General features: G+C 37.9%; 1 protein-coding gene across 6 annotated transcripts in view; it reads left to right on the top strand.

The window, feature by feature from the left end:
* LOC144968148 (uncharacterized) overlaps positions 1 to 3,529 on the top strand; it is a 94,904-nt gene extending 91,375 nt beyond the window's left edge. For all 6 annotated transcript variants that reach the window (XM_078906172.1, XM_078906177.1, XM_078906171.1 and 3 more), the window contains one exon: positions 1,086 to 3,529. In XM_078906172.1, the coding sequence (XP_078762298.1) occupies positions 1,086 to 1,834 (749 nt within the window). In that variant the 3' untranslated portion in view covers positions 1,835 to 3,529. The remainder of the gene's footprint in view (positions 1 to 1,085) is intronic.
* The last annotated feature ends 11,471 nt before the right edge of the window (positions 3,530 to 15,000 follow it).

The following is a 15,000-nucleotide window of genomic DNA, read 5'->3' as shown; positions in this document are numbered from 1 at the left end:
CCCTATATTCACCCCATAGGGGAAATTTGTCCTTAGGGTCTATTCCAAGGGAAGACTGGAATAACCCAGGCGTAAGACGTAGTGCAACGCTGCACACTGAGCTAGGACCAGGTGACTTGCTAAATGCCCCACATCGAACTCGGCACCGGCACCTTTTGTGTATGAAGGAAGGACCACGACGCTGATCCACGCTGCCCCACTGATGTAGCCAAACGACTACTGGGTGGCTGCGAACCGACATCGATCGAGGAGCTGCCTCACAGCAAGTGCGCTTATTCAGTGGGGAATTTCCACCTGTCCAACATGTACCCGATATGGGCAAGAACCCGAAACAGCAGATCATCTAGTTGAACGGTGTGTTGTGACGATGCTACCAGGTGGGTTCGCGATGGTGCACGGATGCGGACCAGACTTTGCTGAATGGGTCGATCGTCATAACATAGTTGTGAGAACCATAAGAGGCTGCTGCCAAACGGCTCGAAACTGTATCATGTCAGAGTGAAGTGCCCTCTCCTCACATCCTCCCATTCTCCTGACCAAGGCGGGCGTAGAGGAGACATAAAAAATTATTTGGCAGTAAGGGTCGTCCTCCTTCCATCCAGATCTGTCCGCAGTGACCCCAACTTACCTCTTTCTTATACCAAGGTGGTCATAGATGATATATGAGAAATGACTTGCCAGTATGGACCATCTATCTAGATCTTTCCTCAGTGACCCCATCTTCCCTCGTTCTTAGATCGAGGTGGGCGTAGAAGAGACATGAGAAATGACTTGCAGTAAGGGCCCTGCATCCATCCAGATTTGACCTCAGTGACATCACCTTACATCATTTTCCTGACCAAGGTGGTCATAGAGGAGACATGAGAAATGACATTGCAGTAAGGACACACCATCTAGATCTGCGCTCAGCTTTCCTTATTAGTTTTAGGATGTCCATGGGCTTGGAGAGTGAACTCAGATTTCAATTAATAGTTTAAGCCATAATGGTCACAAATTTACATAATTTCTTGTATTGAAATTATATATGAAAAAAAACCCAAAACAAATAAACTACATATTTTACTTTGTTTTTTTTTTCTCCACAGACCGGAAATCAAATTGGGAGCCATTTCTCCAGCGGAAGGAAGCGTGTCGGTTGGATCTCACGAGACACGAGAAGACACGAGAAAAATACCTCAAGTTTCTGCATAGCGTTGGACGAGAGGAACAAGGGAAACAGTTTTTTCATTCAGTCATGTCTCTTCTGCAAACCAAAGGAGCGACCAACATTTTCAGACATGCCCGAATGAACACCGAAAACGAACTCGATCAAACGTTTTGCGGACATTTGTGCAAACTTTTCGATAAAAAGTTGGAGACGTGGTTTGAATCGTTTGAGGCTGTCAGCGTTCGACTGACTGCGCATGTCAAAGTGTCCAATCTGGTACGTGTTTTAACGGGACAAGTAGATTTACTGTGTCGTAAACGCGGCTTTCTCTATGCAATCAATGTAAAGGTCACTGGTATGGCCACGCCACGGCCGATGGACGTTTCTGAAATGTGCCTTGTGAAAGCTATGGTCATTCAAAATGGCCTGGCCGCCCCTAACGACGTGATATGTGCCTTGCTGGTTTGCCATCTTGGAGATGATAGACCAGTTCTGAGACTCTGGGAATACAGGCCGACATTGGAGATGAACAGAGCTATTTTAGAAGCCGATATTGACAATATGATTGACTCCGGAAAACTCTCACAGTTTCATGAAATGTGGTCGGATAACATGTGTCCTCCTGGCTTAGGAAGTATTTTGTCTCGAAACTACGACAACAAGCCTGGGAGCGTGAATGGTATTTGATGTCAAAATTGACATTGAGAGAATGGTTATTCTGGAGTTCTTCTACAATCTGTAAGACTACAGTGCCTCTGTGATAGACTATTATCATGCATTTAATTTTAATTCTAAACAGCTTTCCCACTATTTCAAACTTGAGGAATCAAATTATACTCTCAAACATGAAACAATGCCTATGGTTTTTCTTCGGATTCGCGGAAATCCGCGACTTTGGGGTCAAACGAGGAATTTCCTCCTTTTAACCCCCTCCCCTCCAAAAAAAAAAAAACAAAAAAAAACCCAACAACAAAACAAAAAAAAAAACACAACAAAAACAATAACAAACAAACAAAAAAAAATAATAACAAAAAACAAACAAACATTGTGTTTGCAGTGAGAGAGTTGATATGTGGTGTAACATTCAGGTGCTGTTTCCCAATCTTCAGAAGTTAACTAGAATATCAATGATGATTTATCATCTCCATTGCTCTAGAGTAGGGTGGGGGTTTAAGTAATAAAAATGGGGATTATGTTATTTTCCAACTTATTCACTTTTATGTCACCTTCAGCACTGGTAAAAAGCATTCTCAGACTTTTGAATTAAAGCAATTCAAAGCAAAATGGTTTGAACAAGATTGTAAACTTATTCATTTAGAATATTAAAAAAGAGCCGAGAGTTATGTGGATTTCATTTTACCATAAACGTTTGTTGAACTTTGACCTAGGACATTTATATTTATAAATTGAACTATAGAGATAAGGCATCCAGCGTTGAATATTTCGGTGAAAATCTTTCAGTCGAGACCTTGTTAGATGTACAAATTGTATGGAATATAAATGTTATAGGACGTTGCTTATGTAAATAGGGTTCAAAAGTTGTGACGTCACTTCCCTCGTAATGACGCATAGTAACTTAGTAACTGGTTCTAAACTATCGGAACAATGGCGGACGCCCTTATGAAATACTTCTCACATGAGCATAAAAGTGTATCCATAGGAGAAAAACATTATAAATCTGATCATGTCTTGACTTTTATACATTCTGATCACATGACATGTGAAAAAGTTTTAGACAGCACGAACAATAAAAAGTGTCGATTATCTTTGCTAAGAACCAAGCTGTTTGCTTGGCTGTTGTGACATCAGAATATTGAATCCTATTGAAGAAACATTGTGATGTATATTCACACACACACACACACACACACACACACACACACATTACAAATCTGGAGTCACACCATGTGACGATTTTGTATGAGTATATGTTACCCCAAATTTAAATACTTACGCACACGAGGGACCTCAGCTCCTAATAGTTTAGATACCTCTATAAATTATCCATGTAATGATCACCATCCTCATTATCATAATAATCACCAACAATGATTATTATTATTATTATTATTATTATTATTATTATTATTATTATTATTATTATTATTATTATTATTATTATTATTATTATTATTATCATCGTCATCATCATCATCATCATCATTATCATCATCATCATCGCCATCAACATCATCGTCAGCATTATTTCCATTATCACCGTCGATATCTCATCATCATCATCATCATCATCATCATCATCATCATCATCATCATCATCATCATCACCATCGTCAGCATTATTTCCATTATCACCATCGTTGTCATATCATTATCACCACCATCATTATTATTAAAGAAATGTCTCAACAAATTTCAACTTCACCTGCAACTAAAATATCATTTATTTATAAAAACGTTTTATGGTTGATTGGAAAGGGTTTCTTCTAGACCACAACACAAGGCTGTTATTTGTACTATAAAACTCAACGGGCTAGTTCTGGTTTTTGCTGTGGTTTGGTCTTTTGGTGTCACTGGCCGTTGAGCTTTTGATCTTTGAACTGATTCCCGTTGTGGGCCCAACTTTGGGTGGTTAATCAAGGATTTTTATAATAACAAGAAATGAAGAGAGTAGAAAAGAGCCAGAAGACAAAAGAGAATAAAAACTTTGCGGTGATGGGGGCTTAAACCTTACTGATACGGCAAACCCGCCTGGCCGTGAGAGGGTAGCTCTGCAGTCGAAGCCATCCACCACTCCACAAAAAAAAAAAAGTTTCAAGCATCGCGTTTATCTTGAACCGCTCACACGACTTGTTGAGGTCATGGATTCAACACCCCCCCCCTCCCCCCCCCCCACACAGACATACACAAACACGAAGTTTTGTTAGCAAGCAGTTAAGCTTACATTATTCAACCCTAACACCGACTATATCCGTAGTTCACCCGGGTTACTTTTACCCCCATGCCTATTTATTACATTTTTCTGAGACAAATTATAGGCGTAGTATCAAAGCTAATGTTTTTCATTTTTACATGTTAATGGTAGTTAAATAAAACTATCTATGCACATGCTCATTATTAATACGTTTTTTCCAATTCTGAAAAGTAGCAAAATCTCTAGGATTGAGTGAGTAAATAGCCACATTTTCAACACAACCATAATGAAATTGTTGCTGCTTGAAGCTCGAAGGAAAAAATATCGATAAGTGTTGCAATGTAAGCTTCAATTTATTAAACAAAGACATATACTGTGGACGTTTCGGGTTTTCTCTTTATCAACAAAACACGATGAATGAAACACTAAGGACAAATGAGACAAACGTATTATATAGAGACGATTGAGACATTAAGTAAGCTCAAATATCGGGGGTGAATTTATGACCCATCGTCTCAAAACGGTATTGTGTCTGCATGAGCAAGATGCTGAAAGGTCAATTTTAAGCTTAACTGGTCAAGAAAACGAAATGTCGGTTTTCAGCACTTTAAAATTCTATATTTTTTCTTCAATAATACATATATGGACTCAATCCAAGTCTGATGTTTTTTGTCATAGATTCTATTCTCAGAACTTTGATCATCCAGATTTAATACCGTTTTGACGTGGCGGGTCACATTTATTCTCTCCTGTCCTCTGTCACGTTCCTACTCACTTCATTTCTTGCCATTATCAACATGAGTGCCTGCTCCACTCACTTTTCTGAAAGAAGTTTACTATTGCTCCACCATACTCAGGTGAAAATTGAATTCTGTTTGTTAACACCGTTGCCTCTGGCAAAAAAAAAAAAAAAAAAGAAGTAATAATTCAGCGCTTCAGAGGTGTCAATTCGTGACCAACCGATTAGTTATACATATATTGGATATTGCTTTAGATAAAAGCTCATGCTTAATTTTGCTTATAAAGAAGTTCTGGTATATATATATATATATATATATATATATATATATATATATATATATATATATATATATATTGAATCGTGAAGGATACAAATATGGTACGAATAGTTCTCGACATGTAGCAATGGAGCGAATTATTATTTTGATAGTTACCACAATGTTGGAGTCAGTCTTCATCGATGTTTCAGGCCTTTTCAGCCATCGTCAGGATTGTGTGTTACATGAGTTTGGTTTATTGTGTGTGGTAAATATTAAAATTATATATATATATATATATATATATATATATATATATATATATATATATTAAAATATTTATATAGCGCATTATCTACTAAGAACGTACTCAAAGCGCTTTGCAAGCTGTCCTTGACCAACAGCAACACGTGACATATAGAACGAAACATGACGCCTGTTAGGCGATATTACATTTTTTCCCCCCGACAGAGTCAATCTATGAAGGGCCAGGTACACATTTTACATCTGAGTATGATGAGAGAATGTGAATTCCAATGACTCAACTATGCGCCCAGCGAGGCTCGAACCAGGATCTTCCGATCCAAAACCGAGTGTCATACCACTATATTCCACGTATTATATTCGTTCTTCAAGTATCTTCATCATTTCGCACTTGTCATGTAAACTAGTTAGTATTCTTTTTAGATTTTACACCATTGAGTAAATTTCTAAGTTTATAGAAAAACAAAATCTACATCACAAAGTGTTCCTTTTATATATATATATATATATATATATATATATATATATATATATATATATATATATATATATATATATATATATATATATATATCCCTAATAGGGAATGAGATTAGCGGGGAGTAGAGTCCCTTGATTTGACGTCACGGGCGGAGAAGTTATTTGTAAACAAACCGAAGCTTCGTCTCCAACTACAAGCCAAGCGCTCCAAATACAAAATTTATTATTCATATTTCTGTACAAAAATGCCGTCAGGTCTCCGATGCTGCGTTATTGAGTGCTAAGCAACTTCCCACAAATGAAATGGGACCAAAATTGAAAATGGTCTCAGTTTTTTTTGTCACACCACAAGTTAAATTCCATGCCGGTGATCAGATCTAAACGCATATCATAATCAACGTAGATCTTTTCTTTAGTTTTCTGCATTATGAAATGTTACAAAATATGATGTAGACTGCACATTAAAAATAAAAGATGTTGATAAATAATACAATACGATGAGACAACCCTTCCTAAACTTACTGAACTCCCCGCTAATAATTGGAACTAATAATGGCGATAGCGTCTGTCGGTTGTCAAGACGCGACTTCCAACAAAGGGGCTCTACTCTTAAATCTGTTTTGAAATCTCATTCCCTATATATCAGAATATGATATTGCTTTTCAATACATTTCACAACATTTTGTTTTTCTATTTAATTTTGATAAGTATAAAGTATAAGGTGAAAATCGAGGTAAGCTGATATAATGTAGTGACCGACATGTACTTATTTGCAGGTCTGATAACCCAAAGTTATGGCCCCAGTGTTGTAATGGAAATACTCTTTAACAAACGCAAAATATTTTCTAGTACAACAGTTATAAATCAGGTTCATACCTTGTGTTCAGGGGTTCCCAATAGGTTAGTTGGTAGAGCACTCACTTCACACGCAAAGGGACCAAGATCGATCCTGGGTGCAGTCGAGATTTTTTCTGTCCACCCAGCAGTAAATGGGGGGGGGGGGGGGGGGGGGGGGTAGTTCATCAGTCTGTTAGATTTGGCGGAAAGTACTTTGCAATAGACTGGCGTATCTCCATGAGCCTAATGGCTCTTAAAGACTACTATAATTTCTGTCGTTTATCAGACCTACAAAAGTGTTCATGTCGGCAGAGACCAAAACAAGGAAAAAAATCAGAAAAGGGGAGGTAATTCTGGATATACAGTCAAGTATAAAAATACACAGCGTTTCCTCCCCTTTTAAACGCGTATCTGGATCTTTTCTCTCTCCTCCCCTTGTACTATATATTGTGTTATATATATATAACATATTTGTGGCCTAGTAAGGTGTCTCGTATCGTCACAAAAGTCACACAATAATAAGCGTGGTCATTGGCCGGATGGGTGACAGTAATCGTGGATGATTCTGATCCCGGCGGTGTGTCCTTTAATAATGCAACTTTACACACATTACACCACTCTACTCAGGTGTAGATTGGTACGACAGTTACCTATATTGTAACAGTGCTAGTTCAAAAAAGGGCACTTAACAGGTGACTGGTACTGTATAGAACAGAAAAATATGGTTCCATAAGTCTTGCTGGGAGAGGGGGGGGGGGTGATGTGAAGCACATTGAATACGTAAAGTGAATATTGCGCTATATAAAATCTCCAGATTTTTAAGCGCAAAGAGCAAGAAATCGTCACGTTTATGTGTTATAGAAATGCTAATTCTTATGTACCTTTTTGGTTCGGTGTTATAATGGCATTCGGTTCCTGGCTGGTAAGACCTAGGGTTCAAATCCTGATTTGGATGGAGCAAAATTGAGTCATTGGAAAAGGCTATTTACTCACATTCTTTCAACGTACCCGGGTGTTAAACTAGTACCCTGACTACAACAGCGTTGCTTCTGTCGCCAAAAAATGAAACAATAAATATAATAATGTAATAGTGCTTCTTCGGTTTTTATTTTTTACGATACCCGAAAAAACCCGACAAAACCCGACTAAACCCGATGAAACCCGAGGAAACCCGCGGAAGTTATAGAAAGTAGGCGGCAGTGGGGAGTGAACCATGGACTCAGGGAAGTGTACACCAGTGAGGAGTGAACCTGGGACGAAGGGAATAGGATATCAGAGGGAAATGGACCTGGGACTATTGTAGGTGGATACCAATGGGAATTGAGGCCAGACTATGGGATTTTGGCACCAGAGGAGAATGAACCTATAGCAGCCGGGCCCAATGGGGATTGAACCTGGGACTACTAGAGGCAGATACCAGTAGAGAGTGAACCCAGAAGGGTACTTCTTCTTTTCGAAATTTACCGAAACCGGCCAAAGTTATGGGAAGGTCAGCAGTGGGGTGTGAATCCGGGACTAGGGGAGGTGGACACAAGTGGGGATTAAACCTAGGAATATGAAAGGTGCACAGCAGTGAGGAATAAACCTGGGACTATGGTAGGTGGGCACATTTGTGGAGTGAACCCGGGAGTATGTGAGATGGACACAGCAAGGGAGTAAACCCTAGATAATGGGAGGTTGATATCAAAGGGGATTGAACCAGGGACTATAAGAGGTTGACATTATAACCACCACCCTTAGTTCAAGATTTATTCCCCACTGGTGTCCACCTCCCCTTGTTTCGGGTTCAATACCCACTGTTGTCCACATCCCACAGTCCCAGGTTCACTTCCCAATGGTGTCAACCTCAGGTAGTCTCGGGATCACTCTCCATATGTGTCAACCTCCCACAATCCCTGGTTCACCCCACATTGTGTCAACCTCACATACCCCCGGCTTAATTCCTCAGTGGTGCCCAACTCACGTATTATCTGGTTCACTCCCCACTGGTCGCCACCTCCCATAGTCTCTGGTTCAATCCCCACTGGTGCCCACCTCCTGTTTCACTCTCCATTGTTTCTACCTCCCATAGCACGAGGTCCATTCCCCATTGGTTCCCACTTCCTTTGGTCTCAGGTTCATTCTTCTTTGTTGCCCACCTCTCATAGTCCGGCTTTAATTCCCAAGGGTATCCATCTCCCATGGTCCCTCTCTCATATCCTCTTCTCATAGTCCCATGTTCACTCTCCACTGTTGTCCATTCCCCTGTGTTTTTAGTTCACTCCAAACGCTGCCCACTTCCCATTACTTTTGACGTTTTCAGTAGGTTTCGAAAAAAGTACCCTTCTGGGTTCAATCTCAACTAGTATCTACCTCTAGTAGTCACAGGTTTAATCCTCATTGTTGCATTCCTATAATCTCAGGTTCATTCTCCTCTGTTACCCAAATCCCATAGTCCGGCTTAAATTCCCACTGGTATCCACCTCCAATAGTCCCAGGTCCATTCCCTCTGATATCCACCTCCCATAGTCCCAGGTTCACTCCCCACTGCTGCCCACTTCTCATAACTTTCGGCGGATTTTGGCGGGTTTCGTCGGGCTTCTTAAAAAAGAAACATCTGTGATTCTCAGCATTGTTGCTGTATTGAGATTCCTTTGCAAGACACGTTGTGCCCATTTGTTATATAGATAGAACGAAGTTGACGTCACACATGTCTTTGTTATTGTGTTTTGCCATCCATGTTTATGAGTAATTCTCACTAAACTGTATCAACTAGACAAGGCTACACATAGTTTTGTGTGTTGCTCCGTTATACTTCCGGATGGCAATGTTGTGAGTCTCTTAGCCCATCGCACACTATCTATAGATAGTATGCAGATGACGTCACTCAGGCCTTTGTTATCTGCATACTATCTATAAGGTGAAATAGATTATCACAGATTCTGTCCCTTGGTTGTGTCACCACAGTGAATACCAGTAATAGGACAGCACTCATGTAAACACTATTTCTTGGGGCTCGATGGGTTTGGACGAGTGAGCAAAACCCACAAATTCACACAATGGAAGCGATCTATATTAACTTTCCACGTGCTCGAGGGCATTGGTCACATTGCAAAATGGGCTCAAAGTGACCCACATAGTAAAACGTGCTCACAGCTTTCGAAATATCTAACATCACGATTGGTCATTTTGTTCAGTTTGACACATGTGTATGTTTACAACTTTCATAAACAAAGCAGTGTGTTTACAGTTTTAAAGAAATGTCCAATCGTTGTACAGCAACAAATCATGTGATTGATGACATGGTTGGACGAAAACCTGAATATAGATCGCTCCCATTCATTAATAATATAATAATAATAAATGTACATTTATATAGCGCTTATGCCGAAGCTTCGAAACGCAACAAGCCACAACACTGAGATAAATAAAGTTTAGTGAGAATACTCTTCAACAGTCGTAACGTCACTTCCCTCGTAATGACGCATGGTACCTTAGTAACTGGCTCTAAACTATCGAAAAATGGCGGACGCTCTTATGAAATATTTCTCCGGCGAGCATAAAAGCGTATCCAGAGGAAAATAAAGCCCCATAAATTTGATCATGTTTTGACTTTTACACATTCGGATCACAAGACATATGAAAAGTTCTAGCCAGCATGAAGAATAAAAAGTAATGATTTTCTTTGTTTAGAACCAAGATGGCCGCCGTTGCTGGTCGGCGTGACATCAGACTACTGAATCCAATTACTCATAAACTTGGATGGCAAAAAACAATGACCAAGACCTGAGTGACATCAACGTCGTGCTATAGATAGTTCGAAGATGGCGTCACCCAGGCCTTTGTTATTGTTTTTGCCATCCGCGTTTGTGAGTTGTTCTCACTAAACAGTATTAACCTGACTATAAACGTTCATGGTTACACAGAGTTTGTGTGTTGGTCCGTTATACTTCCGGATGGCAATGTTGTGAGTTTATTAGCCAAGCGCATTCCATCTATAGGGAGATATAAGACACAGCAAGTGACCTCCGCCCACCATGAGAGGTCAAAATGTGTGTCACAGTGTCGAATTAACCAGTAGATTTTTGACCAATCAAATTATGAAATTTGCGATACACCTTCAAATGTGCTTGGACAAATATATTTGGTTATTAAAAAGGAATAATGTGAACGAATTGACCTCTCTCTGATCATTGTTATTGTTTTTATACCACCCAATGTATGACCAGTTATCACACGATTTTCTCGATCATAATATTATAAACGTTTAAGTTTACACATAGTTTTCTGTGTTGATTCTATTGATTAAGCGGTAGAACAGTGTGGGTGCTTAACTTACATACCATCGATAGTAAAACCTGTGTAGTTTGCTAAATTTACCAATCACTGTCATTGTTTACATTATGACGACTGTCAGAGGGGCGTGGTTATCTAATGTCCATTGGTAAAACACAAGAATATTAAAAGGAAAATAATCAAAGAATTCGATTTTAAATGAGTTTCCATTTTAATTGCTCAAATATTCTCCATCGCAATTCAAGTAATTGTCATGTAAACATAAATAAGAATAGTCATGAATAGAATTGTCATGGTTGTTGTAAAGGTAGATAATATTATTTCAATAACAATCATAAATGCAGTCATGATATTCATTATAGCGGCGTTAATTATAACAATTTGAAACGTTTAAAAACAATAAAATAATAAAGATATTGTTGATAGGGATAATGATAATGATGGTGATGATGGTAACGATGATAAAAGTGATCATGATACATAATGATAATGATAATGGTAATATTAATGATACAATTAGTAGTGTAAGTAATAATAGCATTACACACATGATGATAATAATAATAATAAAAATAATTATATTTATGATGATGATGAGAATAATAATAATAATAATAATAATAATAATAATAATAATAATAATAATAATAATAATAATAATAATAATAATACCACCTAGGAATGATAAAAAGTATCATTGTGAAAAGAAAAGAAAAAAGAAAACCTCCAACAAATTACAATAAATAAATTAGATGGAACTAATTCTGACATGGCAATGATGATGGGGTGGGGGGTTGGGAGGGGGGTTGGGTGTTCGGGGTACAACGTATAAATACTAGCAGTAGTTGTTGCATATTTTAACAAGAAGACATAGCGACGCCTACTTATTTTCAGATCTGACAACCTAAATTGTTATGGTTTCATTGCTGTAATTGAAGAATGTCGGACCAACGTAAGATATCCTCTATTACATGGCAGTCAACAAGGTAAATACAAGCCCATAAATGCGTTCGGTTTGCAGACCTGAAAATATTAGCTACTGGCGACGCGCACATATTTGCAGGTCTGATAACCGAACGCAATTAATGGGCCTGTTTTTTAACAGTGTTGTAATGGACAGCATTTTGCGTTGTTTTGAGACCTATTTCTATTACAACAATGAGACGATAACATATATTGGGTTATCAGACCTGCAAATTAGTACACATCGGCTCCTAGGGATTTGAGTATCATTCTAACTACGTCAACAACAACAACAACAGCAACAACAACAACAACAACAACAACCACAACAACAACAACCTTGAATGTCCGTTAATCAAAAATATGGAAATTTAATGAATTATTAATTAAAAAGCTACGAAATAATTAAAATCGCCACGTATTATTTATTCACATGTCATAATAGTTATATAATGAATGATGGATAAAATGTCAACTATTGTATGAATGAGATAAGGGATAAAGGATAAGATTTAACTCTTTCCTTACCAACTATAGGAAAATCGCCACATTCTTTAAAAAGTAATAAACAAAATTGAATATAACAGCTTCAAAAAAAATTCTCAAACTGGCCGGTGGGAAGAGAGTTACAAAATATTTCGTTGAAATGATGAAAAGAATTATGTGTTCAGTTCATTAAGTTCAAGAGTTTATTCCATGCCATTGGCCAATGACGATGTTTACATATATACAGGTCTGCCATTCGAACTCACTTATGGGCCTAGTTTAACATTGTTGTAATAGACAACATTTTGCGTCATTGTATTTATTGATTTTTTTTGAGATTTCCATTTCACCAATGAGTTCATAAAGAATTGGGTTACCAGACCTGCAAATAAGTTCACCTCAGTCAATAACATTAACTCCTCTCTGAACAGATGATTCTTACAATAATAGTAATTATAAAGAAAGATGAAATATGAATTAATTAATTGTAAACTGTCTCCTGAGGGAAGAAACGGTTTCAAATTTCAATTTAAGATGTGACAAGACGATGTGATGTTATGAGAAACCCGAGATGCGATGAGAATCACAAAGGAATGGCGTCTTCTTTCCATTTCAACTTACATCATTTTGTATGAAGGTGGAACCAAAACCAACCTCATCAGTTTTGTAGTAGCCTACGCTAAAAGAAACAAACAAACAAAACATGTATTTAAGCGTTTTGCCATAAAACCGACGTGCACTTATTTGCAGGTCTGATAACCCAATTTATTATAGGTTTATTATTGTAATGGAAATCTAAAAAAATGACGCAAATGTTTTCCATTACAACAATGTTAAACTAGGCCCAGAATTGCTTTCGGATGCCAGTCCTGTATATCTGTAAACGTCAGTCACAAGTAACTCAACTGAATTATTATTATTATTATTATTATTATTATTATTATTATTATTATTATTATTATTATTATTATTATTATTATTATTATTGTTTATCATCAAAGGGTATTTGAATAAATTTCAAAACCGTCATAGTCAGTTGTCGATTATTTTGGTGGCAATAGGGAGCAAATACTGCGATGTCAAAAAATACTGGTTCCAATCTCACTGGAAGTGTGAAACCAGTTGGTGAATAACTAACTAGATTGTACCTGGATAACTTGGGTTGTTCAAAAATTTACTTGAAAAAGGCCAAAGGCCGAAACGTCGTTTTTTTGTGTTGGTCCCTTATCTATGAGTCACATTTACTCCATTTATCTTTCTCCCCATTTTGGAATATACATATTTTGTGCTACTGATCTCTTGGTGTCAGAGTGATAGTATCGTGTATTTTCTACTCTAAATAAATGCTGGTCGTCAATGAATGCGTCAGTGCATGACATAATCAGTCGGAAGGTGAACATTTTGGATTTGCATTTGTTTGCATTTTCCCAAAGCATATGCTACCCAGAGCATTTTAAATCTTTATTTGAAGTAAATCGGGTGATTTTTCATGAAGTTATGGTCAGATGTAAGGGAAAGGTATCCAGTATCCAGCAACTTTTTCTCAAAATTTCATCTACTTTTTCAACTTGACTAGCTTTGAAATTATATTTAGAAGTAAAATTAAGCTTTGATATTTCTCGAAGATGTACAAAAAGGGTTGATTTAATCATAAATGACAAGAACTCATTTTTGATAAAAATTGACCTTCTAACTAAACTTGGCAATATCTCAGTTCAAAGCTTTTCACAATCAGACTGATTATGTCATTTACTGTAACAAATATCTTCTATCCTCACTCTTTCATGCCCGGGTTCATAAGAATCTGCCTATAGATATTATGCGCTTGGCTAAGAAGCTCATAACATTGCCATCCGGAAGTATAACGGACCAACACACAAAACTGTGTGTATCCATGAACGTTTATAGTCGGGTTAATACAGTTCAGTGAGCATTACTCATAAACGCGGATGGCAAAAAACAATAACAAACACCTGAGTGACGTCATCTTCCAACTATATATACTTGAGCTTGAGATTTTTATATAGAGCAATATTCACTAAACTAAAGCGTTTTACAAAGGGTCTCTGACCAACATCAACATGTAACAAGTCCAACGAGACATGACGCCTGTTTTTTATTCCCCGTTAGAGACAACATTGTTAACGACCAGGTACTCGATCATTATACACTCGAGTACGGTGAAAGAATGCGAGTAAAGAGCTTTGTCTAAGAACTCAACTATGCGCCGAGCGAGGTTCGAACCTAGGACTTTCTGATTCAAAAGCGAATGTTATACGACAAGACTACATAGCCGCGCACTTACTTGACATTGAGACGGGCTGTCAGCAATGAGTTTGAAATTTCAAACCAGAAGTCCTAGAATAGTTGTACTACTAAACGCCCCCAATATGACATAATCTTGCCGTCTAAGCTATTTCTATTCAAGATTTGTTCTTAAATACACCCAACCCACTCCTAATAATTCAACCCACATCAAAATATTTGACCTTGAGAATTTCCTATCAGGTACAAGAAAAAGAAAAAGGGGGATTGGAGAGGAGGGGGGGGGGGGACACGCCCTGTCGCACGTCATCAATGAGAGATTACATCATCTGCTAGGTATTCTATGAAGGAATAAAAGGTAATCCATCAAACAGGATGTTTGATGTCAACAGGAATCATCCATGTTATCACAG

The sequence above is a fragment of the Berghia stephanieae genome, chromosome 3 (assembly GCF_034508935.2).
Source record: "Berghia stephanieae isolate SIO BIC M18660-M18661 chromosome 3, UCSD_Bste_1.3, whole genome shotgun sequence".
NCBI lineage: Eukaryota > Metazoa > Mollusca > Gastropoda > Nudibranchia > Aeolidiidae > Berghia > Berghia stephanieae.
Note: the sequence above shows the minus strand (reverse complement) of the source record. Positions and strands in the feature narration are given on the sequence as shown.